Raw genomic sequence first — 20,689 nt, forward strand, 5'->3', positions numbered from 1 at the left:
ATCCCCACGTTTTGTTTTATTTGTTTCAATCTTGTGCCTCCTAAGAAATCTTTTATATATAAATGTGTACAAGCTTTACTTTGAAAGGTGCACAAGCTTGTTTCTGAATGTTTGTCAGACTGTGCAAGTCAGATGTTTATATATAATATATAGTCGACTGATTTTCCTTCTTTTCTTTTGTGAATTGCAGAATAGGGTTTGTCTTCAATAGCCCAAGATAAGCAAATATTAGTCAAGAATAGACCACCAGGGAGGTTATTTATATCCAAATGTCTTATATTCACACCGTTAGGGTCACTATTCAGTATTTAACACATAAGTTTTGTGTTGAAGTAGTTCCTGTCAGGCATGTGTGCTTCTAGAATACATGAAAGTATTCTTGTACTGGTTCCAATACTGAGCTATATTACATATTGCAGCTATATTGCTTCTCTTTGACCGTGTAAACATGAAATGTCAAATTTGGTGCAATTTCAATCGCATTAATAGAATCCCACTTTCAAATTTGCACAATTAACTAATAAGAGTTTGGAATGAATGTGGCTTCTGATCCAGTCCTGTTTGTCATTGAGGAATTGTAGACTATTATTAGCCGACTTTATGGAAGTACGTAATGCTAATAATAATAATAAGGACCTGTTGGTTATATAAACGGCTAGTGACCAATCCACCCCCCACACTAAAGCTCTGATCTCCATTTCTGTCACCCGGCGCTGTCCTGAACATCCTGTAGAGAGGGATGCTAAAATGTATTTGTGAAGTCACTATGAAATGCTTTTTCTACCCTTCATACACAACTGACTTCTTTAAGCAGATTTTTAATAAAATACTATTGACAAAACACGTTTGGGATTTGATTTGTTTTTACAGGAGAAATGGGTTCAGTGTGAATGCTGGCAGTCCACGCACTTCAATGTCATTTAATCCAATGTGGCCACAGTCCAGTGGGAATAAGGCAGAAGTCAGTGTTCCAAAATGTAACATGTGAGACTATACAACAATTCAACAGGAAGTAGTACAGTGAAGATGGGAGTCTCCGGTCACTGTCAACCGTCTTCATCGTGTCTTCTCATCAGGGGTTCCAGCTGCCGGCCTGTGAGTCTACTGTACTCACTTGAAATGTAGCTTTCCTTCTGCAACATCTGCAAGAAAAAAAATCACCTTTTTAATAAATAAATATTCACATAGAGATATAATTGTTGAAGTTCCCAAAAGTAAGGTTATAAACCAGACTTTTATTTTAAAAAAGTTGTTTTTAATTTTATTTAACCATCTGTTTTCAAAAACATTACAGAAAAATACCACTGATGTTCTCTAAAAAAATATTCTGTGACAACAAATCGCAGTTAATCTACACCTGAAACAGGGGCGGAGCTATGGGGGGCAGCAAAAGGCCCTCACCCAATTTTTGAGTCAATATTATGATCATTACTGAGTTAAGACTAAGAAATCATTAATAAAACTGTTCTATGTATTACACTTAAACTCCATAAAGAAAATGAGTATTGAAGCTTATATTTAAAAAAATATATATACATTTTAAATATGTTGTTCCTGTTGTGACGGTTCAGTATGTGGAGATTGGAGCTCCTATTGTGCTTAATTCCATATTTAAAGTGCATATTTATATTGCCAATTTTTTTTTAGCATTTATTTAAAAACTTCCTACAGCTTTACATTAGTAATAGAACTTCTGATAAAAAAATACTTCTCTTTTAATACCAATAATGCAACTGTTTGCATCACAGACTGCATTTTTAACAGCTTACAGTTAAAATAGTAAAATAAAATAAAAAATGTAAAAACAAAACACAAATAGCAGCACACAATCAAAAAGATTAGACAAATGTAATACAATGCAAAATTCAAAGATAGACGAAGACTAAAGGAATGTATTTAAACAAAATTTCGTAAATGAATTGAAAATTTTAACTTGATTTAGCTATTTCACTATTTAAATTCATTCATCGTGATTGATTATACAATATGTTCCAGTGGAAACAAACCTCAGTCCATTCTTCTTCTGTCTCATGTCTGTAGCCCAACAGGTGACAGATCCCATGTGCAGTGACAATCTGAACAAGAAATAGAGCAACTTTTAGCACACAAAAAAGTGCAGGCGAGTTTAAATGTTTATTTTAGAAGACAACTTTCTGTGAAATCAACTTTATAGCTCACAGTTAGAGCATCGTGCAGGTCCACCGATTCCTCCTGACATCTCTTCATCACAAACTCAACCCCAAGAAAGATGTCTCCAAGGTTCAGCTCATCTCTGTGGAGAGTGCAGGGAAGCTTCCCCGGTCTCAGGTCCTTGGAAAAAAGAACAAATAACTTTAATTAATATTTTTAAATGACCTACAACCTGCACGTCATATATACTGTATCTTCACGTGCACTTTACCTCGTAGAAGGGAAATGAGAGGACGTCTGTAGGCATGTTCTTCTTTCTGTAAATGTGATTAATTTGCTGGATTCTGCGATTGTCAACGCAAATAACACCCAAGTCGAATTTCTGAATGCCGAGGATGTGTCTCAGAGTGTTAACATCCCTGCGCAGCCTCGCGCGGCGAATAGGAACTACTTTCTGGAGATTCCGCAGCACGACTCCCATTTTCAAGCAAGAAGAAGTAAATAGATAACGTTGCGCTCCTGACACATGGATAAAGGCGAAGTTCTCCACACTACACGTGTCACTAAAACATTTACGAAACGTTTATGATAATAAACAAAAAATAATTACTTGTGAATCTGAGCACAGCTCGTCTCTGTGTCTCTTCAGTCAACGTTAGCTTTCGACGACGTTCATTCATTCCTAGCCGGTAGAATTCAAGGTGACACTGTGTTTAAAGGTTCACTAAAACACGCATTCATGTAACTAAAATATGTTTCAGAATAAAAAATAAATTAAAATAAATACAAGTCGATAAATGTATGATGAAAACGAATTTACTGCTTATTTAACACATCCTCGAGCAAATTTAAAATAAGCGGAACTCAAGTTTATGTTAAGCACGGACGAAGTTTCTTGTCGTTCCGGTGTATGGTTAGAAGAGTTCCTCCTCCAGACCGTTAGGTGGCAGTAGCACTACTTTGCGTTTTTATATAACGGAAACGGACATAAACAACTTTAAAACAAGAACAGAAAGAAAGCATTTCGTGGAATTAAAAAATGACATAATAAATTGTGGTAAGTCCGCTTTTTGTGGCAAATAGCATACATTTTATGTTATATTTGCATATTTTCTCCAAAAGAGAAAAACAACATGATTTTAAAGAAAGCGTCATTTTTTAGCTTGTTAGCTTGTTCTTGCTAAGTTTTTTTTTTTTTAATCGCATTTGTTTTTATTTAAGCAAGAAAATTTTTTGAACCACAAGTATTGGGATAACCTCTCACCTCGCCTGAAAATTGCTGTTTGAATCAAGCGGATACAGGTTTTTATAGCGAACTTTTTCTAGCATTTGCGCCATGAACCCATCTGGTACCTTTGGTAGCTCACAAGGAGGTGCCTTTCAGACCCCTGGTGGCACCATGAAGACTAGCCTGTTTGGACAGGCATTTGGACAGCACAGTCCAAACAACCAAGGACTCTTTCAGCCACCCGCGTTTGGACAGCAGTCTGTCATGAATCAAGCTGCAGGGCACGGAACCCCCATCTTTGGACAAACGCCTGTCTTCGGACAGCCCCAGCCTTTGTCCACGGTGAGTCCGGCACCAACGTTTGGCCAGCAGCCTCTCGGAAGCTTTGGAAGTAGCAGTGGATCATCCTTTGGACAAACTAATGTGTCGAGCCAAAGTTCAGTAGTGGGACAAGGTGCTGGATTTGGGCAGCCCCCAGCATTTGGAGTGACTTCAGGATTTGGTAAACAACCTGCATTTGGGGGTGTTCAGATGGCCGGCTCCAATCCTGCCCTTGGGCAACCCCAGGGTCTTGGTTTTGGACAGACTTCTTTTGGACAAACACCCTCCTCCACCAGCAGCTCCACCAGTTTATTTGGTCAGACTCAAACTATCGCCCAAAGCAGAGGATTTGGATCATCCGAGTTCAGCTTCAAACCAGCCAACGATGCCGTTTTCAAGCCCATTTTCAGTGCCAGCCCCGAGCCAGCTAACCCCCAAACTACACCAGCGACTGGTTCTCCGTTATCTGCAAGTGGGTCTCAGGAGAGCTCCAGTACAAACCCCGGCTTCTCCTTTTTGACTGGACCTAAGGTAGGGCCAGCGGGCTTTGGGTTGCCACAGAAGACTCCCGCCTCTTCTAGCTCCTCTTCTTTGACAACTGCCGGTGGCAGTGATCAAACCATTACTCTTCCATTTTCCTTTCACCAGCCACCACCCCCTTCCATTCCCAGCACCACAGCTTCCACCAAAGAACCCACAACCCCGTCATCTTTTAGCTTCTCACTCAAAGACTTCCAGACTCAACCCACACCTCTCTCAGTCGGAGCTGGTTTAGATCAGCCCTCAGCTTTTGGTGACCCCAAAGCTAAAGTAGAAACTAGTTTAGATAAAAATGAAAGCATCTTTTCTGAGCAAGGTAACTCAAATATATTTAGAGAATTTGGTAGGGGCACAAAGCGCCCTACAGTTGAATCACCAAGACAACAATCAAAGAGGCCATTAATCAGGTCCCGTGGGCAACCAGGAGGGTTACTTGGCAGGGCATTAAATGCTATTCGGAAAGATCAAAGTAGCTCTGCTAGAAATGAAGCTCCAAAGGAGACTCCACAGCAAACGGTAACTTGGGTGGAGACGGAAAGGAGAGCAGCTCAACCTCAGGAGGAAGACCTACCTGCACCATCCTCCCTGCAAATGCCGACCAGAGATGTGCAGGAACCTACTGAAGAGTCAAGTAAACAATTTCATGTATTCATATCAGTTTTCATGTTGAAAATACAAACATTAAAATGATTATAAAATAATTGTTATAAGTCTCTGGATTCAAACTTTAAAAACTTTTGATTTTATTTGAAAGACTCTGCTTCTAAGTAAGTTATTCTTTTGTTGAAATGCTTTAACTTTTTGTTAAATTTTTACTTTTCAGTCTCTTTGGTCAAAACTCCCGAGCCGAAAGTTAATGTGTCAACTCCCGTGAGTCGTGGTGAACGCAGTGAAAGTTTGGATAGCCTGGGTGGGATGTCGCCCAGTGAGCTCACCAGCATCCTGTGCAGAAATATTCCTCCAGCTCTCAATAAAAGGAACGTGATCGAGAAGCATTTTGCTCGTTTCGGCAAAGTTTGCAAAATTCTCTGCCGACCTGGCAAGAATCAGGCCGTAGTACACTTTAATGACCACGTGAGTACAATCTTTTTCTGTACAAATCAAATCAAGTCGCCTTTATTTACAATGACTTTGTCTGTGTTGCTTAGTATGTTTATTGATGTTTTTGACCAATTTAACATTTTTATTTTTTTATTCACGTGCCTGATATGACTTTCATTTTTTGTAAAATCCTAATCTGTTTTAATTTATTCTTTTCCAGGTAGAAGCTGCAAAAGCAAAGAAGAGAGGCAAAATCTTTCATAAACGCGAGCTCACCATCCTCTGGATTAAGAAAAAGCACAGTAAATGCAACTATCTTTTTAGCAAATTTCATATCTAAAGTTAGTCTGTTTTCTGCTTTTCATCTGTATTTTGTGAGATGCAGCAAAAAGAGAACAGCTTCTTCTAGTGCAGGGGTCTGCACCTTCAACATAAAAATTCAGGCCAGTTTCTAATTGATCAGAACTTGGTATTTAGCTCTGGAGCCCAAGGTTGCAGACCCCTTTTCTAGAGGAAGTGAGAGCATGTTTGGTGTGAGAGGGAAAAAGAACTAAACCCCTCCCTCCCTAACCTGACTTTTTCCAATTAGGTCCAGAAAACAAAGGAGGCCAGCCTCCAGAGGAAAAGGAAGAAGAAAGCCCACAAATGGAGTCCAAGTCAGCTTCCTCTCCACGGAAAACACCTCACCTCAGACCCCCTGCTCTGAGCAGCTCCCTCGCTTTAAGTCACAGGTAACTGGATTTCTAATTTTGTGCACTTAACCTTAACTACATTATTTTTTTTTAAATCAAGAGATGTCTTTTCTTTTATCAGTTCTCCAGTAAGGAGGGCCTCCCCAGCCAAAGTGTTGCAATTCGATCCGGAACCCCAGAAGGAGATCAAGACAGAGAGCCAGAGCTCCGAGCGCCCCGTGCCCTCCTCCCTCCTCCACCTGATTGGCCAGGTCGCAGAGACCGCAGAGGAAAAGTTCCGCCTCCTTGAGCAGAGGGACAAAATCCTGCGCCAAGGTGAATCTCCCCCTTGTGATGATTTGCCGGTTTGATCAGATCCATGAAATACAAGCAGGAGAAATATTTCTGGTGTCTTTACAGGTCGATCCAAGCAGACAGACCTCGAACTGGCTTTTGTTGGAACGTGTCCCGACATGTGTCCAGAGAAGGAACGATACATGAGGGAAACCCGGAACCAGCTAAGTGTCTTCGAGGTTATCCCAAACACAGAGATGGTAATATTTTATGGTTTATTTTATTTAATTTGCTAAGGATATCTTCCAAGTGTAGACGAACTGTAATCTTCCATCTGTTTAGGTCAATCACACTGCAGCCATCAAGGAGTACAGCCGCTCATCAGCTGACCAAGAAGAGCCTCTTCCCCATGAGCTGCGCCCCTTGCCTGTGCTTAAAATGACCATGGACTACTTGGTGACCCAGATCATGGACCTGGGTCAAGACAACTATCGGGACTGGTACGACTTTGTTTGGAACAGAACACGAAGCATACGGAAGGTAACGGCAAAAACTAGAACCCTGCCATCATTGGAAGTAGATTCTTCTCGGTGCTGCAGTTTCCTTAGTCTTTTCTTTCTCCGCCACCGTTCAGGACATCACCCAGCAGCAGCTCTGCTGCCCAGAGACGGTATCACTGATCGAGAAGTGCACTCGCTTCCACGTGCACTGTGCCCACCACTTCTGTGAAGAGCCCATTTCGTTCTTTGATCCCAAAATCAACACTGAAAACATGACCAAATGCCTTCAAAGCCTGAAAGAAATGTATGAAGACCTCGCAACACATCAGACCTTCTGTCCCAGCGAGGCCGAGTTCCGCCAGTACAGCGTGCTGCTCAAACTCAACCATGGCGACATCCTACGGTCAGTGAAGTGACTTGTGTCCAACAAACATATTCAACTCAATAATTATTAAATTTTGACAGGTTGGTCAGTTTATTTCAGTGTTCTGTTCTTATAAGACACTCACACTTGTTCTCAGTGAGGTGCAGCAGTTCCGTGACGAGGTGCGCAACTCTCCTGAAGTGAAGTTTGCCGTTCAGGTGTTTGCTGCCGTCAACAGCAACAACTTTGTCCATTTCTTCAAACTGGTGAAAGGAGCTTCTTATCTCGCCGGCTGCCTCCTGCACAGATACTTTAATCAGGTTGGAAACTGATCTCAACTTCCCGTAACTGGGGTTTTGTGTAATCATGCACATATAGTGTGTGAATGTGTGTGTGAATGGGTCTGTGACTGTGAAGCGCTTTGGGCCCTCGAAGGAGGGTAAAAAGCGCTATGCAAATATACGCCACTTACCATTTTACCATATTGTGTACAAGAAAAATGTGCAGGTTTTTAAGATGTGAATAGTCTAAAACAGTGTCCAAAGTCAGTCCTCGAGGGCCGGCCTTCTGCTGGTTTTTTAGAAACCCCGCATCATCTGCTGCTGATTACCTGGATCAGGAGTGTTTGGCACACAAGGGGGAACTGAACTCTAACAATATTCAAACACATTAAATGAATCTGTTAAGTATAAACTAAATCTAACATAGAGTTGCCCTTAAGAAATTAATGAAAATAATTAGAAATGAAAGCAAATGATAATAATCTGTACAACAAATGAATCTCTTCCTCCCACTCCTGCCCGCGTTTTGTTAAGGGGGCAAAATGAATATGTCTGAACAATCTCTTATTCTTAAAAATCTTTTCGTTTTGAAAACCATCAGGATTCTGCTGATTACATTTCAGTCACTTGAGCGCTGAAAGTAGTCCGGTGGCGTGTAACACGAAAAAAAATCAGAGTGGGTATTTAAACATCTGAGAGAATGTTAGTAAATTTGTTTGTTGGCTTTTAGTGTATATGCTTTATAAAGCAGTGAAATGCACTTTGTCATATTATTAAAATATTGTTTTGAAAAATGCAGGTCAGAACAAAGGCGCTAAAAGTCCTAAACATAGCGTACACTGTGGGTACACGCTCGACACCACTGCCGCTCGAAGACCTGACTCGGATGCTGATGTTCCGCAACCCAGCTGAGGCGACCGACTTTGTCCAGCAGTTCGGCCTCAATGTCACTGAGGGGTGAGTGTTCAACGATTAGAAATGCTGACATGCATCAACACAAAAAACACTGCTGTATTTATTGCATTGAACCTCTCTGGCAAAGAAAGAAAAAGAACAAAAACAACCTTTACCTTCACAGGATGGTGGAGTTGAGTCGGGTTGTCTATCAGGAGCCAGATATTCCCCTGTCTCCCAAGAGATCTGATGTCATCACAGCAAAGAAAACGGTGTTGAATGGGGAGGTTGTGAACGGAGGCCCTCTTCCCAACCCACCCCATCACACACCTCGGAGTAGCTTTGATTTCCAAAATAAATATCAGGGAGAACCAGCTACTTCAAATTTCATTAAAGGTATTGACACTCGCTGGAGTTCTTGCACATCATTTTACAATAAATATCAGTGTAAACACATCCCACTTGCATTGTTTAGGATCAGCTATAAAAATGTTATCTTTAATTTCATTAAAAGCAACTTTAAACAGCCTATTTCATGCAAAATCAGCTTTTTGAGCTTTTTGTTTGCAGTAAAAACACCCCCAAAGCATTATTATGATTCATTCATGTATCTCTGAGCATTCCTCTAGAACGTGTGTCAAAGTCGAGGCCCAGAGGCTGGATTCGGCCTGTCGAGTAATTATATCCGACCCGCCAGATCATTTTGTCTTACTGTTATTACGGCCTGATGTTATCTTGTGTGGGTAAAATATTGAAATATTACGATTATGGAAGCTGAGAGATGAGTTATAATGATCTAAGGCTTTCTTTTAGGAACACAGAATTTTACATCTTAAAGTTATCATCATCATCCTCTCACCCATGGCATTGAAAGAAATAAACAAACATAACAGGATAAAATAATTAAGAGCAAAAAGAGTAAAACAGCCAAACAACAAAACACAGAAAACAGAATCATTGGATTTGTTTTTGTTTGTTTTGTCCGGCAGCATGTTCATATTTGGATCATTTTAACAGGTTATATTTTATGGAGATCAAAATCTTTTGGGAGTTTTATGTGTTATTTTTCATATATTTGACATAACAATAAAGAAATTTAAGTGTTTTTTCTTTTAACATTTAGTTTATTTCTAACTTGTATAATTTTGACAAAATATATTTTTATGGAGATTAAAATACTGAAAGTTGTTTATTTCCTGTCCTTGTTTCAGTCACTAAGGACTTTGCAGCACCACCCAGCACTCACTTTGAGGCCTCGGCTTCTTTCCCGTCTGTTTCGAGTGAAACCGGAGAGCCAGGTGGATCCCACAATCCTCCAGCCCAGCTCACAGAACCACAGCAACCATTCCCGTTCATCTCTAAACCCGAACCGGTCAAACCACCATCACCTCCGCCCGTACCTCAGCAGATGTACAGTGATGAGGTTGGATGAATAAATCTCATCTGTAGCTTATCGTCTCCATTGTATTCTTATCTCCCCTTTTTCCCCTTGAATCCAGGACATTCTGACTGAGCTTGACTGTGTGATAGATGAGGTTGTAAAGGCTGAGGTGAAAGAGGTCACAGATGAAGGCGCCGCCTACATCACAGCAGCTCTTCAGTAAGCTTATGTTGTGAATTTTTAAAGTCCTCCATTAAAAACTATGAAGAGGTCTTTTCTGAAAGGGACTTAATTGTCCACTCGTGTTTCTGCAGAGAAAGCGGTGTCCAGGTTGAGTGTGTGGTCAGTGAGGTGATCCAGCGAATGTTGCAGGAGATCTCATCCACCGAGATCAAGCTGGAACAAGAACGAGTCGCTGAAGAGAATCGCAGACTTGAAGAGGCTAGGTTGGTTCCCCGAGCTTTTATTTAGAAAACCTCAAACCTACAACAACTAAATCTTGCATATAAAAGCTTTTTTTTGTCTTTTTATGGTGTCAGGAGGAGGCAGGAACGTGAGGCTTTCCTGGCTCAGTTCAGCTCTTCTCTCTGCACTGAGATCATCCATGAAGTGTTGGACGAGACCATACAGGAGACGGCGTCCTCTGAGATCCAGTAAGTTGTAGGGATATAAAAGTCCTGAATTTAGAATCAAATGTAGTTCAATTAAAAGGAAATCCTATTGTTGTGCTTTGTTATAAACATCATCTTTGCTCTTGTTTTTCCAGGAAAGCTGTAAATGAGAAAGCAGAACGTTTGGCCAAATGCACAGAGCAGATCTGCAACAGTTTGGTTGAAGAGACTTTGAATACAGACATTGCCATGCTGGTTGAAGACCTTCTTGAAGCGGAGCTGCAGAGAATCTACAAGTATATCAAAAGGTAAAGAGAAGGAATGCATTTAGTAGGTACATAAATAGAGATTTTAGATGGGGGAGGCTTCAAAACATCAATTAATGTTGATGAATTAGTCCTTACTTTGCAAATTAATATTGATTAACCCTTTGGAACCTAGAGTCTACTTTTGAATTTACCTCTGTATTTTCAATTTGAAAGACTACCTTCTTGCTTGTTTTGTGTCTTTTAATCAGCACAACATCACATATGTGACACTACCTTTATTTTGTCATTTTTCCATGTTGTGTTCACCCACTAGACATAAAATCATGCAAAAACAGAAAATTCTGTAAGGGAAAATTTAATTCATTTTGCTCTGGAAACCCCAAAAACGTTTAACAGATTGTTTTTCCAACATAGAATGACACTTTTAGGTGTAATTTCATAAAAACAAGAACAAATGCACAGATGTATCTGGGCCACATGTACAGTATAAACAGTGTCAGTTGATAGAGGAACATCTCAGACCTCACAGCTCCATGATGTGACCTTTCTTATGTACTTCAGTCTGCCTGTGTGGCTTCAGCTACCAGGCAGCCCCAAAAAATAAGAATTTCTCTCCTCAGAGCACTGATGCCCATTTGACATTTTTCCTGGATTTCTGATTTTTTCTGTTTTTAATTGCAGATTTTCATTTTTTTCTCACAAATTTCTTTTATGATTTTGTGAGAAATAATAGGAGTTTTTTTTTCTTTTTCTTTTTTTTGAAGAGGTGTGATCCAGCTGGATTTCAGGTCGGTTCGGCTGGAATCTGCTCACATGTGGAGGCGTGTCAGTTTACTCTGAACTACTCGCCTCTTGTAGCAGTGGAGGGCGGGAATTTGGCGTCAAACTGCTCATTGTTGTCGATAACTCATGTCGGTCCCCATCCTAAAATAAAATAACGATCCTTGTTGTTGGATTTCTATTAGCAAACATCTCCGTTTTGCTCCGCCTACCACATCAGATGTCCTGTTCTATATTGCAGCCTTGAGATTGACCTTTGTCTTCCGCCTTATTTGTTAGAATAAAATCTTTTATTTTTATTCATTTTATGTCATTTTTAAATTGTTTTTATAACCAAATACAAATAGTTTTGTATGTAGATAAATTGAATTGATTCATGATTTTTTCTCTGATTTACTCTTCTGTTTGCTCTCACAGATGGCGTGCTGTGGTAACAGTTCGCCGTCAGCTGAAGCGACAGATGAGAGGGTTTCCTGCTGCTCCCTGCTGTGTTGACCCTTGTTTCAAGCTGAAGGCCCTGGCCCCCAGCGCCCCCACACAGCCCCGTCTGGCAGATTTGGCTCGTGGGATGGTCAACCTGGGAAACGCCGGCTCGTTAACGGTGTCCAGCACAAGGTAAGCCTTAATCAGTGCTCGTCTGACGATAGTTTTGGTTAAGGAGCTGGTGAAAATGTTTGTTATAAATGTTTTAAGGTTGCTTGAAATGAGACAAGGAGCCACGCACCAGATGAGAGTCCATTACTACTTTCAGCAGCTGCTTGAGTAAGTCCAGAGGAGTGCATTTCTTTAATTGAACGACAGAGTTCCTCTTTGATAAAGTTTTGTGTAATTTTCAGGAAGCACTCATGGGCGCCACTCGACCTTGTGTCACTGGTGACTGAAAACGTCCCCGATGCGCACGACCGGATCTTCTGGAAAGCTCTTCTCCTCTTACCCAGTGACCATGAAAGTGCAGCCAGTGTGGCAAACAGGTAAACAGATCCTGAACGAGTTTCATCAAACACTCTCAGGAAAACACTTTTTAGCTAACGTTTCCTTCTTTTTCCACTGTGATGTTGTCAGGGTTCTGTCGGACTGGCTGGAGGCTAAACTCGGTGGTGAGCAGCAGTCAGAGGAGCATCTGGATGGTTCTCTGTGGACCCTGTCCGTCACCAACGCGCTGCAGGAGAGCGGAAAGCTCACGCATAAAGTCCAAATTGCTGTTAAGGTTAGATCACACTCAGTGTTGCCCTCAGAGACAAAAGTCCAATATATTTCCAAGAAATCATGAGAAATCAGGTGATCTGTTAGATCAGATAACAGGTTTCTATTTAAATGTTCCTAAAATGCAGATTGAGTTTTTAAGTTTAAGAGTTGTTGAACAAATGATAAATATAACAGTTATGAAAGTTTCATCTGGCTGTTTTCCAGGCATCCCGAGGCCCTCTGACTGCAAACAGTCTGTCCCGAGTGGAGCGGTGCTCTGAGCTTCAGGGGACTGGAGCCCTCATTCTGTTGCTCCCCACGCTGCCTGTTTTTGAGCCGGGACTGCAGGACCAGGGTGTTCCAGATTCTCTGCTGTCCGCCCTGCTTCAGCTCAGACAGCTGCAACAGGTCAACACCTGGCACTGCCCGCTGCCTCTGGTCATTCTGGTGCCGGGTCCTGACGGCGGAGGAGCTTACATACATAAGCTTGAACAAGGTAATCAGGAAAACTAGCTTAATCACTGTAAACTGAATGTTCTCTGATGGATGTGATACATTTACTCTTCAAATGTGAACCTTCTCTTGCTTATTCTTGTTTGACTCTAAATCTGTAACACATTTATGAGAAACATTTTTGATTTTTTTTTTAGCGTTAAGGTTAAACACCCTGATGGAGGAAGGCCTGATATCCAAGTTTACGTTCTTCTTCATACCAGAAACTACCAATGACCTTCAGGGATCCAAGCAGGTACCACCACACTATCAGAATTAAATGCTACATGGCGGTGGGGATTTTCAGTCCCTGACATGTGTGCAGTTTGACTGTTTCTGTTTCTTGAATCACCGCGGTCTACACGAACAGAAACTCATTGGCAGAGAAAAATGTCCTAAAACCTGGACTTGAGCTCTGATACAGACCAGCACAAGTTCAGACAAAAAAAAGCATGCATATTTAACACTTTAAGCACTCAACCAAGACTAAGACCAACTCCAAATTCTTCTCTCTTTCCCTTCACTTAGCCTTTCAAACGGAGAGGAAAAACATATTAATATAGAGGACCACTGAATGCTAAAATGACAGTAAAATATATTATTTATATTATCATCATACAGCTGTTTGGTTGTAAACTTACCTTGACTTCCAAATTAATTCCTGTTACCACTTTCTGCTGTTCGTTTCTAGCTAAGCCAGGCGTTGTGCTGGCTCCTGGCGCGGGCTCCGCCCCCTCTGCCTCTCTCATGCCAAACACTGGTGCACCTCATAGAAACCAGCTTAAGTCGAGAGTTTGAACCCAGAGTTTATGCGAACCGCCAGGAGCGAGCCGCTGCACACCTTCCACCCCAAGACCCAGTGCCTGCTATCCGGCTTTACAATTCCATTCTGGATCATGTTGCTGACACAGTGGCCTCTGAGAGTCTTTGTAGGCTCTCCTGGCCACCTGGTGAATTCTCAGTGCCTCATGCCCGAAGATTTGTCCCACACCTGGCCTGGAATTCACTAGAGCATCTGGCCTGGCTGAGAAACGCCATCCTCAGCCTGCAGCTGCCAGAATGGGAACCGCTGCCTCCTACAGGTGAGTGATGGACACAGTGTGTTTACAGGAAGGTTCTGACTGTAACTGTTCCATTTAGTTTGAAAGATGAACAAGTCTGTAGCATTTAACTCTTCAATACTTATCTTTCTATTTAGGTTCATGGTCAGAAATTTGCTCATTCATTTTCCGCTACGCTGCTAAGATCCCTGCGTCACATCTCAGTCAACCTCTCCTAATGTCGCGTCTGGAGAATCTTCTGGAAAGAGTCAGGCTCAAAACTCATCCCACCCAAACTCCTGGATTCAGGGGAAACACTGATTATAACAGCAGAGAGCAAAGCCCGAGCATCGGTCAGATTCCCTGGGATGACGTGGTGGTGATGTGCATCGACCACAAACTGAAAGACTGGCACGGACCAGAGGAACCCGTGTGTGAGGGTGAGAGTTTCTCTGTCAAGAGTCTCTTCAAAAGAGTGTTTTCCAAACATGTGAATCAGTTATGTCCAGATTTAGCTTTAAATGGACTCACTCATTCCTGGGTTAATAGATGCCTTGACTGAGGACGGGGACATCCTGGTTTACTTTTCTGCTGAGTCATTGAAGGATTTCCAGGCACCTGAAGAGTGGACCGAGGCGGTTCGACAGACTCACGAAGAGAAGAAACAGGAAAAGGATTGGTAATATACTTTTCCTAGATAGTTTCCTTCCACACTTGCTTAAAGTTAAAGTTAAAATGTGTCTCTGTATCAGCTTTCTGAGATTGTATTTTATGTATGTTTATCTTGAAAAATGATGCAAATTAACCTGATAAGGAACTGTTTAAATCATGTCTCCTAGTGTTAGATTTTGAATACATGTAATAAACTTGTTTTTTTTTTCCCCCTCCCTGCTCCATCTTTAGGTTGAGCACAGTTGCTTGTGCTACGTCGGACACTTTTTCGCTGCAACAGAAGTTGTTCCATACCCAACTGGATGCTGATGAAGCATCAGCAACTCCACTAGACATCACCCACGTGCCCACAGCACAGGAGCGGAAAGTCCACAAGTTTCTACAGAGTTTAGAGGAGGAGAAGGCTGAAAGCAAGAGGTACATTCTCTAAAGTAGTGGTAGTTGGTACTGGACTGCAGAGAAAAAAAAAACCTGCTTTTTTTCTGTTTTATTTCTTTTCACTTTCTTTTAATTTTATTTAAATGATCACACCTTTACTATTTATTTGATTGCTTATTTTAATGTTTTATGTAAAACATTTTGAATTGTCTCTGTTCATGAAATGTGCTATACACATGAACTTGTCTTACCGCTATGATGGTCACTTTTTGGTTTATTGTGCAGGACTAATGCTTGTAAACAATCTGAGATATACGTCTGTTATGTTCAAAAATAATAGAACTTTTGTTAACGAATACCCTTTGTTTGTAGGTTTACAGAAAAGCTTCAATTCTGGCTAAATGGCGAGCCGCTGGAGCACTTATCCACACCGCTCTTCATTCCCTCATCCACGCTGTTGTCCATGCCACACACAATAAAGCAGGGGTCCTCGGACAGGACTGGAGTCTCTCCTTTAGCACAGGTAAATTAGTCCTGACAAAAAAGTCTATTGTTTGAAAACAGTTTGAGCTTTGATTCAGTCATTTTTTTAACCTTTCAGAGACACGATGAAGCACCAGACAAAGCAGAGCTGAAGAAGACGACTCCGACGTCCATGTCCTGGAAGCTTCAGGATTTGGAGCGACAGATTTTGTTGGCTCATGAGGAGGAAGTTTCCTGCAGTTTGAAGCTGAGCGAACTGTTCAGCATTGTGGATGACTGACCAGCTCCCAAAGAAGTGTCCCAACAAATCCAATGTGATGTTCTATGAAATATGTTAACTTTGTTTTGTTTTTTTAATGAGTTCTGTCAAATTCGATGTTTGGAAATGAGTTCCTCTTAAAGTTCTCGTATTTGAGAGAACAAAGCAAAGATTTATACTTCCTTATTTTTAAAGCTGACTTGACTGTATTCTTGTATGTTGGTCTGCTTATTGAGAGAAAACAATAAATAGGACAATGTAAGTTGTTTAAATCTTTTATTTTAATACAAAATAAATAATCAGGAAAAAAGTTTAAAAAAAAAAACTCTTTCATATTTATGGCTTTTAGCCTCTGTCTTTCTGCATGAAAGTGTGTACTTATAAGTGCAGCTGAATATGAGTGTGTTATCATAAGGTCCAGCGTGACCACATAAGGAACCGTTTATCGAAGGGTTTTATCAGGCAAGGATGCTTAGAAGGTCTTATTTAATTCTGCTTGTTGATAAGTAAATAAGTTTAAAAGGTCAGACTAACAAATGCTTAGAATTTTCATATCACTGTATATCAACTTTATTAGCACTCTCGTCACAGTTCAAATGAGGAGCATGATGGGAAAAAATATATTAGATCACTGCATTCACCACAGTGCTAAGTTTTAAGGTAACGTCTGTGTTGTCCATTGTATCACAATAGACAATGAATGTGTGAATATTCAGTTCACGTACTGGAATTATAATTTACCTTGAAAAAAAACTGGGAAAGCAAAGTGTGCTTGAACAAACACGTGGTGACCCTCAGACTCCTCAGGCGGCTCTCTCATGGTTTCTGATGTCGTCTGATTAGATTGTCTCCTTGTCCTTGGAAGAGGGAACTGATAAAGAATGCTGGACAAATCAGAAAAAATACTTCAACTGTTTTACTTCAGTTTAGCCCCCACCCAAAAAAAAGGATGGGTGGGTTAAGGCCTACTAGAAAATTAGTTTCCATTAAATAAAAAAAAGAAACAAAAAAGTCTGAATCCACATGTCAGTGTAATAGAAAGCAATTAAAGAGAAAATCTTAAAGCATCAAACCCCCTTTCAATTCAAAATAGTACAAATGTAATACTCAGTTATTGTAATAAAGCTGTATTTCGTAAATATGATTGTTGCGAGAACGGTAAAACAGATTTTTTTGCAAATTTATCGCAAGTTTTATACCTACTTTTTAATTTCTTTTAGATCCAGTTGTTGTTGATTCTTGAAGTCCATTTTCTTTGTCCCCCATTTCACTGTAATATTCTGTTCTATCTCTTTGGTCCTAAAGTTGAATATTTAAGAATTGTTTTTCCCCTTTTCAGTACTTAACCCTTTTTCAAATCTATTTTTGAATATTTGTGAGTAAAGCTTCGTTGTTTCCTTCAAAGAAAACGTGCAACAAACTATGATCTGTTAAATCATTTAATTTCAACACCTTAAATCGGATAAAGAATAGTTTTGATAGATTTCTGCACTAACTGCTAATAGACACCAGGAATATCAGTAAATCATTCTTATTTATATAGCACTTTTCATCAACATACTGTTGAACAAAAAAGACATACAAACATTAGTCAAAATAATAAAAAGCCGTAAGATGCAACAACAATAAAACAGAAATAGAGAATAAAGGAAACGCTGCAGCGAAAATTTGATGAAGCACTGCATAAATTTAAAGATAAACAGGGTAAAACATAAAGTATGATATAATGAAAGCATTGTTTTGATGAACATAAGTTCCCCAGAAGACATGATTTGGTAAAACAAGTAAATCTTGTTTCTTTAATATATAAAAAAAATAAGAATATGAAGGAAGCAGAGAAAGTGACAGATTTAGCACAAATGAAGTAAAAAGTGTGAGATGATTTGTTATTTAGGGATGGGAGAAGAGAGGAAGCGTAACTGAAGGTTCTCTATATAGAAAGAGAAAAAAAAAAGTCTACCAAAGTTAGAAAAAATATTAGATTTGTAAAAATAGCAAAAGAGAACATGAAGTAGTTTCTATCAGGGAAGATAAAGACGTTTTTCCTCCTCCACTTCACTCCACCTCTTTGGAGAAGTCTCGACAAATTCAGTCAACAGAAGGACAAGAAGTTTCATTTTGATCAAGAGTTACCTGTCCCTAGATTGACAAACACAGCCATGACAGAGGGAACGTGAGTAAAAATCGCCTCATTTCTCAAAAATCTTTAATTAATGTTCAAAAAACGTGTTTATCCTTCAGTGTTAGAAATATTTTCAAAACCAATACATTCTAAACCTTTATCAAAATAGTGAACCAAGCTTTCTTTCAAAGTCTTTCTTTCTGTTTGTTAAAAAAAAATGTTTTTAAAAGGTTTCTTGAAGTTCCCAGAAACAGACATGGCTCCACCAGCGACACTAAACAGTAAAGGACAATTTTTTAGTTCTTTAGAATCTATCAAGTGTTGTTGAACTCAGTTGTGTGAAACAATGTGGAACAGTGTATTTCAAGGTTTTTATTTATTTTTTTTAATCTGTCATCTTTAGTGGGTTTGTTCAATTTCATTTAAATGTACTCTGGCTAGTGACTTTAAAATGATGCTGACTGTCATTTGCATTGAGTATTTAAAAAATCATAGAAAAAATATTTGCATAATAATTTGGAAGAAGATATTTGGCTGTTCCTGACTTAAATTGAGTAAATCTTCATGAAGGAAAATATATAAGCTGTAGACTTGAAATAGTAGTGCATTTTCTGCAACTTGTCAGTATTTCATCCATCCATCCATCTTCAAAACCGCTGCTTCTCTTTCGGGGTCGCGGGGGTGCCGGAGCCTATCCCGGTTACTGTTGGGCGAAGGCGGGGTACACCCTGGACAGGTCGCCAGTCTGTCGCAGGGCGTCAGTATTTCATTGTTTAGTAAATTAGAAAAATGTGACCAGTCCAATCATGGGGTGAGATGATCACCTAATCTTCTATGATTTTTTTGTGTAGGAGTATCCGGAGGAGAGGAGGACCATACAAGACAGAACCAGCCACAGACCTGAGCCGCTGGAGGCTGACTAATGTAGAAGGCAGACAGACGTGGAGCTACGTGGAGGAACAGGACACTCCAGACAGAGAGCAGACCATGAGAGAAGCCTATTCTCTTGGCTTAGATATTGTAGGTGTTATGTCAGGTATCTCCTGAAACATCAGCATGTAGTTCTTCCATTGTGCATTATTACAACCAAATGGAAAGACTTTAACAAGGAAAGTTTTTTCAATGCAGGACCGTCCACCCAGACCCACTTTCTCCCCAATTGTTGAGCCAATATAACACAATCATTGACATATATTAGGAAATTATCAAAATAAGCTTCTTTAAGCACTGCAAAATTAAATTAAATTAAATTAAAATGTTTTAATTTGTTACGCCCCTACATGAAGTGTACTATTTTTTTTTCTGCACGGATTAAAGTACTTAAATATTCAGCTTTTAGTTACTTTGATTAATACTTATCACAAAAAACTGATCACGCTCTGAATATGATCTCCTCAGAGCAAGTTTGTTTCTGACAGTCCAGCTGCCCTCACGGCCTCTGATGCTGCTCTGAAAGGTATGCACTTCTACAGTCTACTCCAGGCTGAAGACGGTCATTGGGGTGGGGACTATGGTGGACCTCTCTTCCTGTTGCCAGGTACATCAAAATGTTCTCATATACAACTTTAATTTTTTTCTGTAGTTTGTTTCTATTCTGCCATTCAGGAATGTCAATATTAGTCTCTTGATCTATCAAATTTTCTCTTTTGAAAACGTATTACACAAAACATTGAGCATCAAATAGTGCTTCATAAAAAACTTAATTCTATTTGTCTGAATCTCAGTTTGAGTTTTGTCCACAGGTATATTTATGTGAACTTGTCATGTTCTGGTTCTCCATGTTGTTCTTTCCAGGCCTCCTTATAACATGTCATGTGGCTCAGATCCCTTTGCCTGGAAGCCTGGAAGAAAGAGATGGTGAGATACCTCCGCTCGGTTCAGCTGCCAGATGGAGGCTGGGGTCTGTAAGTGACTAGCTTGATGACATTGGCAATCTGGACATTCTCCTTTGACCTTTGACATCAACGAAATATTTCCACCCTCAGAACTGCCGCTCACTGGATATTTTCCCTTTTTCGGAGCGTTCTCTGTGAACCTCAGAGATGGTTGTGTGTGAAAATCCAAATTGATCAGCTGTTTGTGAAATACTCAGTCCAATCCGTCTGACACCAACAACCATGCCACACCTTTTCAATCACTGAAATCCTCTTTCTTCCTCATTCTGATGCTTGGTTTGAACTGCAGCAAATTGTCTTGATCATGTCCATATGCCTAAATTCATTGATTTGATGATTAGGAATTTGCTTTAAAAGGCAGTTGAACAGGTTGTGAAAAAGTGGCCAGTGGCCAGTGAGTGTTGGTTACAGTTTCCTAAAACTCTCCTATTAATCACTTAATAGAGAGATTTATCAGCATGACTTGGACTGGATTTCTTGTGTTGTTTGAAGTAGAGATGATGACAGATCAATGTGTTCATTGTTTCTCTGCAGACATATAGAGGATAAGTCTACCGTTTTCGGCACTGCACTGAGTTATGTATCCCTGAGAATCCTGGGAGTGGATGCTGATGATCCGGATTTGGTTCGTGCCAGAAACAACCTGCACGACAAAGGTCAGATTATAAGCTTACAGTCAGTGAAAATCACTACTAACCCACAGTTGCAGAAACAGACTGTAAAAATACTGTCGAAAATGTATATAAATTACAGAAAAATGGAATTGTTAGTGTTTTGTTAAATGACTTCGTGCAGGTGGTGCTGTTGGAATTCCCTCTTGGGGTAAATTCTGGTTGGCGATTTTAAATGTCTACAGTT

The 20,689-nt window shown here is 40.1% G+C and overlaps 2 protein-coding genes and 1 pseudogene across 2 annotated transcripts; 2 read left to right on the forward strand and 1 right to left on the reverse strand.

Annotated features, from left to right (window-relative positions):
• Positions 1 to 894: 894 nt before the first annotated feature.
• Positions 895 to 2,884, reverse strand: ybey (ybeY metalloendoribonuclease). The gene is made up of 4 exons (XM_024287145.2): positions 2,402 to 2,884; positions 2,179 to 2,310; positions 2,007 to 2,075; positions 895 to 1,142 (listed from the first exon to the last, which is right to left on the reverse strand). The coding sequence occupies exons 1-4, from the start codon at positions 2,609 to 2,611 to the stop codon at positions 1,047 to 1,049; spliced, it is 507 nt and encodes a 168-aa protein (XP_024142913.1). The 5' UTR covers positions 2,612 to 2,884; the 3' UTR covers positions 895 to 1,046.
• Positions 2,885 to 3,091: 207 nt separating this feature from the next.
• Positions 3,092 to 16,076, forward strand: LOC112155489 (minichromosome maintenance complex component 3 associated protein). Its single transcript, XM_024287139.2, has 28 exons — positions 3,092 to 4,850; positions 5,043 to 5,293; positions 5,481 to 5,562; positions 5,850 to 5,991; positions 6,074 to 6,267; positions 6,352 to 6,485; positions 6,568 to 6,765; positions 6,860 to 7,128; positions 7,247 to 7,409; positions 8,170 to 8,327; positions 8,449 to 8,660; positions 9,476 to 9,687; positions 9,764 to 9,864; positions 9,960 to 10,091; positions 10,185 to 10,298; positions 10,412 to 10,564; positions 11,723 to 11,920; positions 11,999 to 12,067; positions 12,142 to 12,276; positions 12,368 to 12,512; positions 12,716 to 12,986; positions 13,141 to 13,238; positions 13,674 to 14,064; positions 14,181 to 14,462; positions 14,572 to 14,701; positions 14,926 to 15,111; positions 15,445 to 15,595; positions 15,674 to 16,076. The coding sequence occupies exons 1-28, from the start codon at positions 3,467 to 3,469 to the stop codon at positions 15,833 to 15,835; spliced, it is 6,117 nt and encodes a 2,038-aa protein (XP_024142907.1). The 5' UTR covers positions 3,092 to 3,466; the 3' UTR covers positions 15,836 to 16,076.
• Positions 16,077 to 17,065: 989 nt separating this feature from the next.
• LOC112155267 overlaps positions 17,066 to 20,689 on the forward strand; it is a 9,226-nt pseudogene continuing 5,602 nt past the window's right edge.

The sequence above is a fragment of the Oryzias melastigma genome, linkage group LG21, assembly GCF_002922805.2.
Source record: "Oryzias melastigma strain HK-1 linkage group LG21, ASM292280v2, whole genome shotgun sequence".
NCBI lineage: Eukaryota > Metazoa > Chordata > Actinopteri > Beloniformes > Adrianichthyidae > Oryzias > Oryzias melastigma.